Consider the following 16,419-nt stretch of genomic DNA (forward strand, 5'->3'; position numbering starts at 1 on the left):
AAAGCTCTATTATTCTGATGTAGTTCAGCCAGAATTCTGAGCCATCATCTTACCTGGTTAGCAGAATAATTAGCCAACCTAAAGAAGAGAGCCCTTTTTTTTTCCTTTTGAATTATGTATCTTTTACTTTATTTCACTGACTGTAAGGAGCCATCAGTTGTAAGTTATGCCTTTATGTACCAACAAGAACATGGAGGAGCTTAAAGTTATAGAATGCCATCAATTATAAGATTCAACCCAATTTCAGAGATGTTAAAATGTTGGCGGGGCAGTGAGAGAAAAAGGAATGTTACAATCAGTAAATTGTAATACATGTCTATATAATACATAGAGTTTTAGGTGGGTTTTGATCATAATCATAATGTTAAAATATAAAGAAGACTATATTAAATAAATCATTATTTCTGCCAAACATTATACAGATTCTTTAATTCTAGAAATCTAGATAAGAGAGTATGTAGTCAGCAAGTTTACACATGAGGAAACTTAATATGAGATCACCCAGAGTACATGTAAATTAGCAATTGATTACCTGGTGTACTTTAGTACAAACTTAAACTTTACAAAAGAGATCATAGTAGTAGTCTTTTAAATATCTATCCTTAGAGTATCTTGTATGATATATTTTATATGGTCTTTTTCAGGATCACCTCATTTAACATATGATAGAGAATGATTTGGCATTTAGATGAGTTAATAGTGCAAACAAAGTACACCCAGACACAGCTATAATCATCAAATATTGTGTTAACTGTTACATGAAATTTTAAAAGAATCATTGTTTTTGCCTTCACAGAATTGTCACATTCTGCCTTTGGACAGTTTACCCAAATGTAACGTACAGTTTAAGGTTGAATGGGACTTGGTGAGGAGGAAATGACACAAAGGAAATAGCCCATGAGCTTCCTCCCTCCAGCCACACGGAGACATGCCTTGCCCGAGGATTTGTCTTAGCTTCATCATACTTGGTGCTAGAATGCACGTCGGGTCATTGTTGAGAGGCCAAACTGAGTTGCTACTGTGGACATTGCTGAGTGGCTCTGGACTGCCTGCTGCTTTGGGCTCTCTCAGGAGGAGGGCACAGCTGAGCATCTGCCAGTAGGTGGTCTTGAAGTCCAGGGACACTCAGCCTGGAGTGTGTCTTCCAGGGGCACAGTTGAGCGTTGGGTGGGACCTGGTCACAGTGCACCCCAGACATCCTGATTGAGCCTCACCTGCAGCTTCGGAAGGAGAGGTGCAGCAGCCCAGGGCCATCATGGTGGGGCCGAACGAGCCTGCGGATGGATGAAATGTCCATGCTGTAAAGCAGGAAGATGAGGAGGGCAGGGAGCCAGATTAATCTTTGGGTGTTTGTGTTTTGAAAGATTGTATCACAAATGTTCCCTGCTTTGGGTACCATTGTTGCTAATAGTGGAAATTTACCTTTGCAGAGTGTTTTCAGCTTTTATCAAAGTGCTTTCACAGACCTGTAATCTTGCCTTTCAGGATCATCCTGAAAGGAGTGAGCTGAGCGGAATCACCCCATTTGACAGACTAGGAGAAGGAGGCTCACAGATTCTGAGTAACTAACCCTAAGGTCATGTATTATTGGCACTTACTTTTTTCACTATACTGTGTTGCCAATGCTTGACTCAATATTTATTTCCAAATTTAGCACACATATAGTCTTGTTTTCCAGCAGCTGCTGCTATCTTTAGGAACTGTCAACATTTTGTCACTTATATATGTACTTTTTCCCCTCCAAAATCACAGGCATAACTTTTGCTCAGTATTGAAGAGAAAACTAAGCAAAACCAAACACTGTTCCATCGTAATGTATCATTACTCTTCTCTGTTAGGTTCTGGAAATGTCCAGCCTACCTTCTTTAAACTTCAGTCTTGCAGTAAACCGAATACAAGTCCAGGCAGGAGTGCAGGGTTAGAGCAAGTTAAACAAGAGTTGCCAGTGCGCTTAGTTGTTGACATAGGATTTGTTGGTGCTAACCGTGAATGGCTGGTTTTCTAATTTTCATTTTGTTGGAGAGCCTGTTCTGTTACTGCTTCCCCATGACTGCTGTGCTCCTGGGTTCCTTCCTGTTACAGGTCCTCTGCATTTCTTTCCAGAAAGGGGCTTCACATTTGTCTAGCAGTTTCTTCCTGCAGGGCAGAGAGCATGTGTATGTTCATGGTTTTCATAGCTGTAAATTTGGACCTGTAGTTTTCTTTTAAAATAGATTAGAAATACAAAGATAAAGCATTACATAAGGATGTGGGGTGATTACTGTGGGCGAAAATTAGAGTGAATAGAACAGACACAGTTGAAAAAGCAGTCAGGGAATCTGTACCCTAGTCCAAACATTGCCCACAACCTAACTGTGGAGTTTTCTCAAATCCCTTCATCTTCTGGACCCCTTGCATTAAGTCATTACTCTCATATTTTTAGTTCCAAACCTTACTCAAGTCCCCCAACTGAATAAACTAGTTCAGTTTAGTCACTCAGTTGCCTCTGACTCTTTGCGACCCCATGGACTGCAGTGCACCAGGCTTCCCTGTCCATCACCAATTCCTGGAGCTTGTTCAAACTCATGTCCATCGAGTCAGTGATGCCATCCAGCCATCTCATCCTCTGTTGTCCCCTTCTCCTCCTGCCTTCAGTGTTTCCCAGCATCAGGGTCTTTTCCAGTGAGTCAGTTCTTCGCGTCAGGTGACCAAAGTTTTAAAGTTTCAGCTTCAGCATCAGTCCTTCCAGTGAATATTCAGAACTGATTTCCTTTAGGATTGACTGGTTTGAGCTCCTTGCAGTCCAAGGGACTCCTTTCAGTCCAAGAGATATGAAGGTAGGGTGTCTGGCAAACCTTCCAGTGGTAAGGAAGATGAACTAAGTGAGTTTAAATCCTGTTCATAGTTTTATTATTACTGGGAATTGGATGGAAAGAGATAAAAGTGATTGAACTTTCTGGCAGTTATAAAATTATCTGAAATCCACTGCTGTTAGCTAACCTTTTAAGCTTGGCTTCTAATCTTGGTCACCCTTGCATGCCTGACACCTAATATACTGCATGATCAGCATATTGTATTTTGAGAATACTTTCATAAAAAATTGATGGGCTTCTTGACTTGACCTATTTATTTACTTTATTAGGGCAAATTAACCATGTCTCATAACAGCTTTGAAAATTCAGGACATGTAGGAACAAATGATATGCTAGACAGAAAGAAGTTTTAGAGTTGAAATTTGATGGTAGATACTGGGCTGGTATTCTTTATTCTTCAACCCAGTGGGTATTCAATATTCTTTATTCTTGTAACCCAGTGTTTCTGGGTTACAGATTCAATAGAGGGAGTTTTAACTATTTGAAGTTAATTTCAAGGGAAGGAAAGAAGCCGTTATTTGTGTTTAATAAATAAACTATAGAAATAAAAGCAGAAAATAAAAGTGATATGAATATTTTGACTATTCAAATTAACCTGAGATTTCCATAACATTTTATGGTGTTCTGCATCATAAATTATTCTAAAAGACAGATATAGCTTCTCTTTTCAAAAAAATAAATGCAAACTCCCAATTTTGCCTGCAGTTTGAGCAATTTCATGGGCCCCATTAGGTTGATGCAGCCTTGTATTTTTCCTTATCTGGTGGCTCTTAATCCAGATTCCCGGTAGGAAAAAACCCTGGATGTTAAGCCTTAGAAGTCCTTAGAAATAATCTAGACCAGTGTTACTTCAGCTGTGGTCTTTAAGTCAGGTGACTGTATCAAAACCAATATTTAAAAGAAAAGAATAAAACAGAAAATATCATAGTGTTTCATAACGTGCCAAGCATAAGTTTAGTTTTGTGACCTGCGTTTTCCTTTGTGTATAGATCTGCGTGTTTATGTGTGTCACTGCTAGGTCTGAAGACAAAAATAGATTTCTTATTGTGGATTGAGGGTAAAGTTTGAGAAACACCCATCAATTCTGGATGAACCTCTTCACTGTGTAGGCGCTTTAAAGGCTAAATGATTTGTTCAGACACTCTCCCTGCCGGCACGCATGCACACACACACACACAGAGCTCTCATTTGTAGTGGCTAACCAGGACTGAAGCAGACTATTTGATTGCTAATTGTGCTGCACCACAGTGCTAATTTTTTGAAAATTAACTGTGAGATAGATTATTTTAAAAATTAAGTTATTCATCTGTTCCACACTTGGCATTTTTTTTTAATCCTTCATTTTTCCCACTAATTGTCTCTTTCATCACCATTTGAAATAATTTGGGCTTGAGCTTCTTTTCCTGAGTATTGAAAAGTATTTGGGGGCCTCCCCATTGGCCCTCTTAGTCTGCACATCTGAATCATAGAATCTGACTCTTAGGGGCTAATCAGAATTTCAGAACAAGACATGAAGGTTCAAAATGAAGTTATTTTGAATTATTTGTCCATTCATTTGAAAATGGAATGTGATATGTGGCCCCAGATGTTGAGAAGACCTTACAACATTCCCTTATTCCGTTATACAAACCTCATCTGTATGAGGTTTTCTCAGACTTGAATGTCATGGAAATGGCTTGGAGGGTTTTGTTGAAAACGCAGATTCTGATGCAGAAGCTGGCCGAGACCGAGGTTTCCAGCAGCACCCCCAGGAGATGCTGCTGCACCCCGGACCACATGAGCAGGCGCAAGTGCCATGTATTAACTGCCTCATCATCGTGGTAAGAGGGAGCTCTCGGCAAGCTTTTGTCATGGTTTTATTAGCGTTTTCATGCCTTTCCAAACTGGCTACAAACATTAAAATGTCTTTCTTGTTTTTTAAAAACTGGATTAGTTTTTGTAGTGAAAGACACGTCTTGAAAACAGCCACGCTCCTCAGTCCCCACGGCCGAGAGGAAGGGCAGGGCCCCTCTTGGCAGCGCTGTTCTAGGTGATTCCAGGTTAACACACTTTTCCAAGCTTCTCCGCAAAACTTAACTTTCTAAATAAAGAGCATTTTCTAAAATATTATATAATTTTCTTTCTTAAATTATTACGTGCACTTTCTCCTTTATTCTAGCCACATAAGAGCAGTGTTTTTTTGTAGGCACAGGTGAAGGCTGTTGAACTATATGCAAAAAATGAATAAAACCCACAAAACTACATGCTTGTGTCTGCCTATTATACTTTTTCTATTTTGTCTTTCCAGCCGCTGGTAAGTCTGTCTCAAAAGCCTTCATTTCCCTTCCATTCTAATAGATTACTTCTGACCTAAAAAGCCAGCTACTAGATTTGTTAGAAATACGCAGGGAATTATCCCCAGTCAAAAGGAGCTGCCTGGCATGGAGCCTGTTCCTGGGAGGGTGGTGGTCAGGAAGCTCAGTAGCGCGGAGCCTGCGCGAGACCCTCTGGCTCTAGTTGTATTCTGAGAAGGCAGCTCTGGAGGAACGCGCTCGCTCCTTCTCCGTGCCCTTCTGCATGAGTTTTGCTCCCTCCCTCTCTGTCGTTCTGGCTCACACACACACTCTGGTGAAGTGAATTGGAAGTGTGTTTGCGTGGGCGCACGTTCATGTGTGTGTTCACCCTGTGACTGAGAAGGCAGTACATGTGGCACAACAAACCAGGGGTGAAGAACCTGTGCTAAAAAGGCCATGGTTCTCTGCTCACAGTCTGTCCTGCAGAGGCTTTGTAAACAGGTCTGAGAATAAAATGATGACAGTAAAGAGGGCATTCCTCGATTGACTTTAGTGATTCAGAGTCCCAGGGATTTAAAGTCTGGTTTCCATTGTGCTCTGTGTAGTAGATGGTTGGTTATAACCATGACCGAAGGGCCCGTTCACTGGACCCTCACTGTCAGGCACTGGCTGTTCGGATGGCAGTGGTGCAGCGCCGGGCTGTGGTCCTGCAGGGGCGGCAGATGGGGCGTGTGTGGGGCCTGTCCGTCCTCAGCAAAGCTAGAAACTGTTGGAGGGTTCACGTCTGTGGAAACCGCACAGGAGTTGGTATTATTCTGATTCAAAGCAGAGGGAACCTGTTTGCGTCTCAACTACACAGCATCAGAACATACATCATTTTGGATAGCCTTGTTAATGTGTGTTAGAATTTGAGGATTATACTCTAAAATTGTGATGAAGCTAAATGTAACCATACCATTTAGTTTGGATTTTTTGAAGTTCTGAACAGGGCCCCATTTCACATATTTTTAGTGAGTTGTAACCTTTAAATGCTGATTACCAGATTGGTCTCATTTGAATCTTATTTTTACATCTAGAATGAGTTTTATGTTTCAGTGCAGCTAAACCTGCTGGTATCATTTTAGTCTAATTAACAGTATTTTGTGATCTGGGGCTCCTATCAAAGTTCATCATAAGAGCTAGAAAACCCTGGGAGGTAAAATGAACACATGACCTCATCTCCTGTTTTGCACTAGACTCTAACTTGCATTAAAAGAGACTAAAAATGAAAAAAGAAAATTTTCATTCTTTTATTACATTAGGCGTTAATAAATGTGTTTAATATGACTTCTCTATGTGTAATCCCTCTTAGCTGGTAAAATGGAGGGCTTTGTTTGAAGTACTAGAAACTAAATGCTGCCAGGAGAAGGATTTTACTGGAAACATAGAGTAGATATCAGTCCCTAAGCTTTGTTAATTGATCCTGCTTGTTTAACCGGGGAAATAAAAATGCACGTCTGCTGAAGAGAAGTCTGTGGACATACACTCTTCCTGTTTTCAAATATGTTCCGTAGGTGTTTATCTTAGTTAAACGTACAGACATATAGTAGCCAAGAGAATGCAACTGCTGCTCCTTTAACGTCAGAACTGTGCACGCTGCAATAGGTGTCACTGTTTGGCTTGGCCCAATCAGGGTTGGTGACTTCAGCTATTGGCTCTGAGCACTGGCTGTCTGACTCCATCTGCAGGGCTGTAATACCTACTCTCCTCCGGTCCATTCACCACACAACTTCAGCCGGCTGAACAGACTCACGCAGCTCCAGCACATCTTGATAACCTAATTCAGAAAACAAGCACTACGGCTCTCTCTGCCTGTCGTCTCCTCTCAGTGTAGCATTTTCAGGTCATCTAGGAAACTGGGTTATTTTTATGAGCAAATAAGAGAAACAGGAATCATAATGGGGATGTATTTAACAGAGCCAGTACTGGATAAAACTTAAAACCTGTGTCTCATTCAACATAGTAAAAAGGTCACCTTGCCTGCCTGAGAAAAGAAGCAAAATATCAGCTTGTTGGTTTCTGTTTTCATCTCAGCTCGTGCTAGCCTCTTTTCCCTGATGCTCGCACCGACTTGGGATATCTGGCTATAAAGAGAGACCTACTGTACTCATGGTAGATGACAAGGAAAGGAACATGAAATGTCTCACCTTCTTCTTGATGCTTCCAGAGACGGTAAAGAACAGGTCCAAGAAAAGCTCGAAGAAAACAAATCCAAGCAGCAGCAGCAGCAGCAGCAACAGCAGCAGCAAGTTGCCTCCAGTTTGTTATGAAATAATTACCTTGAAGACTAAAAAGAAGAAGAAGATGGCTGCTGATATATTCCCCCGCAAAAAACCAGCCAGCTCCAGCAGCAGCACTGTCCAGCAGCACCACCAGCAGAATCTCAGTAACAACAACCTTATTCCTGCCCCCAATTGGCAGGGGCTCTATCCCACCATTAGGGAGAGGTAAGTGCCGGGCCAGCATATTTACTTGAAAAGTTTTCCTGTGTTGAAGTCTCTGCTTTTACACAACCTGTAATGTATTTTAACATAAATCTGTGTTTCCTCTTTTCCCAGCAGCTTTATTGGTAATGGAAAACTGCCTTGTATCTTTTCCAGAGCAGTACAGCTGTTTTCCTCTTAGATAAAAATGTTTTTGTAAGCTGTAACATTTAAGTGACAGGGTTGTGTCTTTGGGTTATAGGAGACAGAAACCTCTTATTTGTCCTTAAGTCTAAAAAAAAGTTTGGATAACTTTTTCTTCTTCAACTTTAGTTACTTCCGTGTGTTTGCAGTGATTACAAATGCAGTTGTATAGTTGGAACCTTTATTTGTAGTTTTACCCCGAAGTTACTCAACGGTTGTTTATCTTGTGACTCTTTCCTGGGTTTTCTATGTTAGGGAGGGGGTGTTACAATGCTGTGAACTAATGAATTGCCTCTGTTTATAGAAATGCGGTGATGTTCAATAATGATCTGATGGCAGATGTACATTTTGTGGTTGGGCCACCAGGTGGGACTCAGCGGTTGCCAGGACACAAAGTAAGCAACAGCTGCATTACTGGTTTCGCCCTGAGCTCTCCACAGAGGGACCCTCTCCCTGATCCCGGAACGGGGCTGGGCAGCTCGCAGGCAGTGCTTGGTTTCCCCCCATCACAGAGTAGGCACAACCTTTCCAGAGGGCCCTGGCCACGCTTGCTTTTTTTTTTTTTGCCTTTGTTTCCTTCTACCCTGCTTTATATCCCCCACAAAAGCATGCCCTCTTCACTCCCCAGTCATGGGAAGTTGTTGTGATAGGTTTGGAAAGTCATATGCTGACCCTTCTCCTAGAAATCAGTTAGATATGCTTTTATTTATTTTATAATGAGGGACCTTGTGTATTAATCTGTGAAAGCCTTGATAATTAGCAGCACAGAGACTAGTTTGCATGAACTTCTGTCTTTTGCTTTCACAGCCAGATCCTCTGGACCTTGGCTTTGTCAGTAGAGCAGGTGTTAGGTACTCTGTGTTCACTAAAGCTGATCACTTTAGAGTGTTTTTCTGGAATAATTTGCTGAAAATGTTTTCAATTTGGTGCATGAAATAAGATTTCCCCTTCTCCACAGTACGTTTTAGCTGTTGGGAGCTCTGTGTTCCATGCAATGTTTTACGGAGAACTTGCCGAGGACAAAGATGAGATCCGAATACCAGATGTCGACCCTGCTGCTTTTCTCGCCATGCTGAAGTAAGCATCACACGTATGTTTGCAAAGAGTTTGTTTGTGCTGTGTTTGTGCTCTGCTGGCTTCACAGTTAAGTGTAACTTCCAGGTAATACAAAAGGGAGGCCGATGAAGAAAGAGGGTGCTGCTTTACCTAATACATGTTTTCAAAGAAAACTCCTGTGTGTCTTTCCATGGGAAGCATGTGGAAGGAAGCAGGAGTTTGTAATCACACCTTGGCGTGGGATCTGGGAGCAAGAGGCATACAGTGATTTCATCTTTAATGACTTATAATTAAAAATAGCTTTCTGGTTAGGGATTATCTAATAGAGTATGTTCTCTCTGTGTGTGAAGTCTTTAAGAACACATAAATTATATTTTGGTGTCACAGTTCCGGAAATTGTATGCATTATTTAAATCCTACCAGTTAGGAGGTTTTTAAGTTTTCTAGGAGTGATTGTCTCCTATCAGCAAATATAAAATTAATTATCTGATCTTGATGCACATGTACATACACATGCTCTCACATAAAGTCACATACCATTTCTCAGGGGTAAGAAGCATTTGCATTTTGTAGTAAAGGAGAAATTTTTGAAAGATTTGATTAATTTTCTATAGTTTTATATGGATTTGTTCCGAAAAACTTTAATTGGTCATTCAGAAATACAGTTATAAGATATACATTTATTTAAAAAATAGTTTTCTATCTCTTGAATCTTTTTCAAAATCCAGTACATGTTAACCAGATAAACAGAATCTTCTTCTCTGACATGGGTTGATGCTGGAGAGTGTTATAGTCTACAGTGTGTGATTAGAGTCCAGTGATTATTCTAAGTGATGTTTAGGTGATTTTTGTTGAGCCTTATTCTAGCAGACCCAAGTGTATCAGAGTTCAAGGTTATATGCTCCTGTGGGGATGTTGAGTCATTGGAGTGCATTACAATGGATGTTGAAAAAAAATTATTCATTGGGTCAAGTTGGACAGTAATCCCACAAACAGTTAAAATGTTAATATATATTGTCTTCTGCCTACTGAAAAATAAGTATTATAGTTAATTCCTGAACTTTAAAGTGTTGTAATTCTTTATTTATAGTCTAGTTTTGAAATCCATCTGCTACTCTTTAGAACTTTCACAGTGGGAGAGGTTGGAAAATTAGAGGCAAATGAGCATGTAAAGTACCAAAACATAAACTAATCCACCACTTTCAACCAACAGAGACTTTATGACTTTTGTAATCTCTTAGAGATCTACTTGCAGAAACCTGTCTTACCTGTAGGAATTTTTGTGTGCTGTTTTTCCCCCGTGAAGTTAGCTTTGTATGTTTGACATTGTTTCTGTTGCAGAGGAGAATGCTGACACTAGTTTGGTGTTTCAGCGTCACTGTAGTCAAGTAGAGTGTTCTGTTGCTGCAGAAATATGTACATAATTAGAAAGCCCGAGTACTAGTCACAAAGTTCCATTTCACCAAAGCCGTTTGATTCATCATTTGACAAGCATCTTTTCTTATAAATGTGTTGCCTAGAATATATCTTGACACAGCTTTTAAAATTATATGTGCAGTCCACATAAAGCGGCGAGAATCAGAAGAATAGCAGGTGCCGTTTACTGCCGTGCCATGCTGGATCAGCACTGCATGATCACCTGGGCGAGCGGAGGCCAGGCTTGCTTCACCCCTGCCTTGTGGGTGAAGCACCAGGACTACTGGGAAGGGTGTTGTCAGGAAGGAAGAGAAGACTGCTCACTTGCCCATTCCAGGGTGAGAGCTGCAAAGTGCTGACCGTGCTGCAGAGTCCTCCTACGGTCCCCGTGCTCCGGGCAGAGCATCACTGCTGCGGGTATTTTGTCCAGCAGTCTTGCCATCTTGCCAGTAGCTGTCTTAGTCTCAGAGACAAGGAAGGGCTTCCTCGGCGCAAAAATGCAGCTTCCATTTGTGATTGCGGTCCTTTTTCTCATTGCCATCCTTATATTTTTTGTATTTTCTTCCAGAAGCCCTCTAATTTCTTGTTTCACTAAGGAAAACTTAATAGCAAGTTGCTAAACACCTTAGCTAGAAATTTTTAAAAAATTATGTTTATTAGTATGTATTTTTCACCTGTGTGCAGTTCTCACTGACTTATCTCTTGATCAACAATAGAATATGAAAGAAGCAGATGATTTCTACCTTGACATACCATCCTGGGAGATTGCCACTGTCCCCTAAAACAATAAGAAGTGTCTCCTGAAATACAGACACTTGAGAGAAGCACACAAATAGTGCATATTTAGACTTTATTTGTCTTTTAATTAAATATATCTAGAAATAATGTATTCTTTAATTCTGAAGGTGGAAGGAATGTGTGGAGGAGAGGAAAGAATTTAGAGTTTAAAAAAAGAGCAGATACAAAGCCTGCATTGGATTCTACATAAAGTTAACTGTGAGATAGCATCAAGCATCGAAGCCCATACTTAAAAATCCATTGAACTTGGGACTACTTGAAAAATATCTTTTTAAGATCAGATTTTATTTTGTGCTTCAGGAAAATCCAAGTCATTCTTAATTAAAAGCATTAAGATGCAATCATTGCTAACATTATAGTATTAAAGATATTTGTTTCCATCTGAATGCACAGAAACACTTTTAAGTAAAACTATATACATATATTTCTCCTAAAACATGGGGATTATTTCTAATATAATACAGTATATATATATATATATATAAATATAATTTTGCTATTTTTTTCCCTAATACTAACTGTCTTTGATCTCAGTCCTTTCTCAAACAGTTCTCGAATCCTCAATTTCCGCCCCCCCCCCCCCACCCTTTGAGAGGACAGGGAACATAGCTTTAAAATAGAGGCTAGAATAATTACATGAAGTTAATGTCTTTAATTATACACACTTTCTACTAAATTGAAGTGTTGATGATTTATGAATGTATTTCAGATGTTGCTGTAATGTCTAATCATTTTTGTAATAACTGTCACTTAAAGATGATTTTCTTGGAACTAACTTGAAAGTAGCTGCATCTTTTCTTGCTGGACACAGTCATTTGGTGAAAATTCGATTTACACGCCGGACTCTTTCTTGCAGATACATCTATTGTGATGAAATTGACTTGGCTGCTGACACGGTCTTGGCCACTCTTTATGCTGCCAAAAAGTACATCGTCCCTCACCTCGCCAGGGCCTGCGTCAATTTCCTGGAGACCAGCCTGAGTGCCAAGAACGCCTGTGTGCTCCTGTCCCAGAGCTGTTTGTTCGAGGAGCCGGACCTCACCCAGCGCTGCTGGGAGGTGATCGACGCCCAGGCCGAGCTAGCGCTCAAGTCCGAGGGGTTCTGCGACATCGACTTCCAGACCCTGGAAAGCATCCTCCGCAGGGAAACTCTGAATGCCAAAGAAATTGTGGTCTTCGAGGCCGCTCTCAACTGGGCTGAGGTGGAATGCCAGCGACAGGATCTGGCTTTGAGCATTGAGAACAAGCGCAAGGTGCTGGGCAAGGCGCTCTACTTGATCCGCATCCCGACCATGGCCCTGGACGATTTCGCCAACGGTGCTGCACAGTCCGGCGTCTTGACTCTGAACGAGACCAACGACATCTTCCTCTGGTACACGGCGGCCAAGAAGCCCGAGCTGCAGTTCGTGAGCAAGGCCCGCAAGGGGCTGGTGCCTCAGCGCTGCCACCGCTTCCAGTCCTGCGCCTACCGGAGCAACCAGTGGCGCTACCGGGGCCGCTGTGACAGCATCCAGTTCGCCGTGGACAAGAGGGTCTTCATCGCGGGCTTCGGGCTGTATGGCTCCAGCTGCGGCTCGGCCGAGTACAGCGCCAAGATCGAGCTCAAGCGGCAGGGCGTGGTCCTGGGGCAGAACCTCAGCAAGTACTTCTCGGACGGCTCGAGCAGCACGTTCCCCGTGTGGTTCGAGTACCCGGTGCAGATCGAGCCGGACACATTCTACACGGCCAGCGTCATCCTGGACGGCAACGAGCTCAGCTACTTCGGGCAGGAGGGCATGACGGAGGTGCAGTGCGGCAAGGTCACCGTGCAGTTCCAGTGCTCGTCGGACAGCACCAACGGCACGGGCGTGCAGGGCGGCCAGATCCCCGAGCTCATCTTCTACGCCTGAGCGCCCCGGCTCCCGCTTCACGCTCAGCTCGGCCGCAGCCAGCCGTCGGCGCGGGCTGTTCGTAAGAACAGAGCTATGCGCCGGTTCTGATTTCTTTCAGCCTTTTTCGTTATGTACAGGCAAAAATGCAGCACTCAGCTTTTAACTGTATGTCGGAAAGCCAAATTCTTAGCAAGGCTTGTGGTTCTTAGAGTTGCACCTATCCACCCAGGGAGATTTTGCATTCTTTTCCGACTGCCCCACTGACCTCCCAGTTTAAGAAGATTTTTGGATCACCTCAGATTTCCTTTTGGGCTTTATTTTGACAAAGAGAAAGAAATACTCTAAAGTAACAGTAGCAATTATTTTTAAACGGAAACCCTCCCTCTCCCCAAACAGATAAACCTCAGTGTACAATTTTGAAAGACATTTTGCTTGATAATAAGTAATAATTTAGAAAGTAGACAGTAGTCATCTTTACCTTCTTATTTCCTTTTAAATATTTTGGGCATTTGCTTTTGGACATTGCTTTTTCTTAAATCCTAAATTCATAAGTTTGTCAAGTTTTTAAACTGCAGCTGTCAACGGAAGGTAAAACAAGTAAGAAATGGAAGTTTTAGATCACGACTTTTGCTACAAGCAGATTTGTGTTCTTTTAGTTTAGACAGGCAATTCCAGTACAGAGGCTTCTTTCGGAAGTAACTAAATTGCAAAACTTTATTGTCAACTAGAGAAAAATTGCAGGTCTGTTAATTGAAACTCAAATAGTCTTAAAAGGAAGCCTGAAAAAGTCCCACATGACAAATAGTTCAATTGATGGCACATTATAATCCAGAGTTTGAAAAAGTCAAGCTCTTTTCTCCCTGCTTAGCTTCTGATCCCTGCCACTTGCTGGTTTTCAAAAGTTGTACTGTATAGAATTCCTATTCCCCCATTCCCATGAAAAGAGGACCAAACGATTTCTTCAGATGAATAGAATAACGGTTAGTTTTGTAGTGCCACATGTTAAAGTAATAAGATACTTTATGCATTGATTTTTTATTTTTAATCTGAAATATATTTTACTTAATCTGCTTTGACCACACTGTCTCTTCTTCGTTAATTATGATTCTGTCCCATTCCTGGACTGCTAGAATCTGGCCTGTGACCATCTGAACGAGCCATATATGCCTGCAGGGTTTTTAAAAAGTGGTCTGGAGTAGTAAACTCGATGATACCTTAATGTTCAGTGCCTCAGCATCACATCCAGTTCTCTCTTTTGTTTTTTTCCCATGGATAGTGTAAACAAAGGCGGGAAAAGCTCGTCAAAACATTCTCCTTCACAAAGGCTTGTGCTGGCTTAGTGCCCGTGACCCTAGTGGTGTACACTGTGGTCGCTCCCAGTTGAAGTATCCACGTGTTTCTGGGCAACTTTTCTGCCCAGTGTGATCCTGAGATGGCTTCCCCGCCACCCAGAGTGTGGTCCCTGGCCACCTCCTTCTCCTGTTCTGAGCCCGAAGCTGGCTCTGGAGCGGGGGCTAGTCCCGGGGTGGGTGTGTGCGTGGGTGCCCGTGCGCATGCGGTGCGCGCCGGCTCAGGAGCTGTCTCCTGCTGCCCGGCCAGCGGGGCTGGGACAGAAGGGGCCCCCTGCCGGGCCCACCCGGCCCGCAGAGGGGGACTGCCTGTGCTTCCGGGCCGCTTCTCTCCCGTAGACGTGGGCTGCTGCTTCGGCCAGCTTCCCCGATGGAGAAAAACACTGGATTACAGAAATGTTTTAATCATCTTTGCCCTTACCCATGTCTGTTAGCATGGAGGTTCAGAAGCTGTTACCAGTGATTAACAGATGCGTGCTCCCAGGACAAGCTTCCAAAATTATCTAACAGTTATTTCTTATTAGCAAGATGACAGGCAGTAGTTGTGGCAAACCGTCTATGAAACGGAGGTAGGTTTTCAATTAAAAAAATATTTCTACAAAGGGTTTTGTTTATAAATTATGGTTAAACATTTCGGTAACTCATAGCTACCTTGCAATTGGTAGACTGTAGATTTACCTGATTGGAAGGCACTTATTTATAAGCCAGAGGAGAAGAAACTTTTTAGCACTAATTTCATCATACTAGATTGTTTTGGAGGGGAGTGTGATAACCTTGTTCATTCAGTAACACCCACGATCAGTGCTCCTATTAGTAGCTACCCTCCAGAGGCTGGGAATCTGCTGGGTGAGAGCCCCATGAGATCCTATATACTGGGTATGGAAGAACTTAATTTTATGATAATTGCTGTCACTTGAAGAAAAATAAAAAAACCGTCATCTCATTGGCTGGTGCCAAGAGCTGTGGTATAAATTTGAAGATTGTATTTAAAATAAGAAAATGTTATCTTTTAAATGCTATTCTCCCTTCTGCATTTTCAATGACATGGAATTAAGGCTAATATGCTTGCTTTATTTTCTTTGGTAATCTCAAATTTTGTAGCTTTCAAAACTAGAAACCATTGTTCTGACAAGGCAGGCAACTGCAATGCATAAACACAATTTTATTAAACACTGCCCTGTAGATGCTTTTCCCCACGTATCTGGCAGTCTTTGTTGTCGTTTATATCCTGGGGATAAGGGGAACTAGGCTAGCAGTTCTAATGTAACATTCTTTAAGCATATCTTAATATAGTATTTAAGTAAATGGTCTAATTTCTACATAATTATTGCACTGAACTGTCTTTTTTTTTAAGGTGTCTAAATAAGCTTGCTAATTCAAGACACTAGCCAGTTGTGCATCAGAGTGCTTGAATTCAGGAGCTTACCGCATTATTTATGAAGGAAAAATATATAAATATGAAGTACCTCATGTTGAATGTTATTGTACTGTATTTTTAATGTAACAGTGCAGATCTTGTTAGACACATGAATGTGTGTAATCATGTTAAATGCAAATAAAATAAAACCGGTTCATATATTTGTCTTCCTTAACATTTTTGTAGGTTCCTTAAAGTAGTAAAAAAACCCATTCTGGCATTTTGGTGCCACTTAACCGTTTCGAGATGGTTTTTTCAGGAGCATTTGTTTGCTAAGCTAACACATATCATTGATCCCTAAAGAAGTAAAAATCCGGTAAAGAATAATAGAATAATGAATATGTTAATTGGTTGCATTGTTGAAAACCTGAGTGTTAAGTCGATGCACGAGAGTGAGTGGATGCGTTTATGTTCCAGTTGCGGAACTTTGTAGTTGGCTGGTATTCTGATGGCTTAGTTGCTCACATGCCTGTAGAGCTCCCTGAGCTCACTGCTGTTGATGGCAGATCACATCTAGCATTAGCGTGGCCAGTGCTGCTTACCCCTGCTGTTATAATAGCTTACACTAGGAATAAAGATCAGTGTGACATGACAGTGATGAATATAATTTTATGTCTTCAAGTGGTTTTCCATTATATTTCCCTATATCAAGTACATTTATATACACACATAACTATATACATGCATTTTTTTTCACTATAACTTTGTTACTTATATACTA

The 16,419-nt window shown here is 41.5% G+C and overlaps 1 protein-coding gene across 4 annotated transcripts in view; it reads left to right on the forward strand.

Moving 5' to 3' along the window:
- Positions 1-15,857, forward strand: part of BTBD3 (BTB domain containing 3) — a 33,325-nt gene extending 17,468 nt beyond the window's left edge. For 3 of the 4 annotated variants that reach the window (XM_005214079.3, XM_059892877.1, XM_059892876.1), the window contains 4 exons: positions 7,332-7,611; positions 8,096-8,186; positions 8,750-8,868; positions 11,918-15,857. In XM_005214079.3, coding sequence (XP_005214136.1) covers positions 7,469-7,611; positions 8,096-8,186; positions 8,750-8,868; positions 11,918-12,950 — 1,386 coding nt within the window. In that variant the 5' untranslated portion in view covers positions 7,332-7,468 and the 3' untranslated portion in view covers positions 12,951-15,857. Of the gene's footprint in view, positions 1-6,884; positions 7,612-8,095; positions 8,187-8,749; positions 8,869-11,917 lie in introns of those variants that run through there. The other variant, XM_002692033.7, reaches the window with a different exon arrangement.
- The last annotated feature ends 562 nt before the right edge of the window (positions 15,858-16,419 follow it).

This window comes from Bos taurus, chromosome 13, assembly GCF_002263795.3.
Source record: "Bos taurus isolate L1 Dominette 01449 registration number 42190680 breed Hereford chromosome 13, ARS-UCD2.0, whole genome shotgun sequence".
Lineage (NCBI taxonomy): Eukaryota > Metazoa > Chordata > Mammalia > Artiodactyla > Bovidae > Bos > Bos taurus.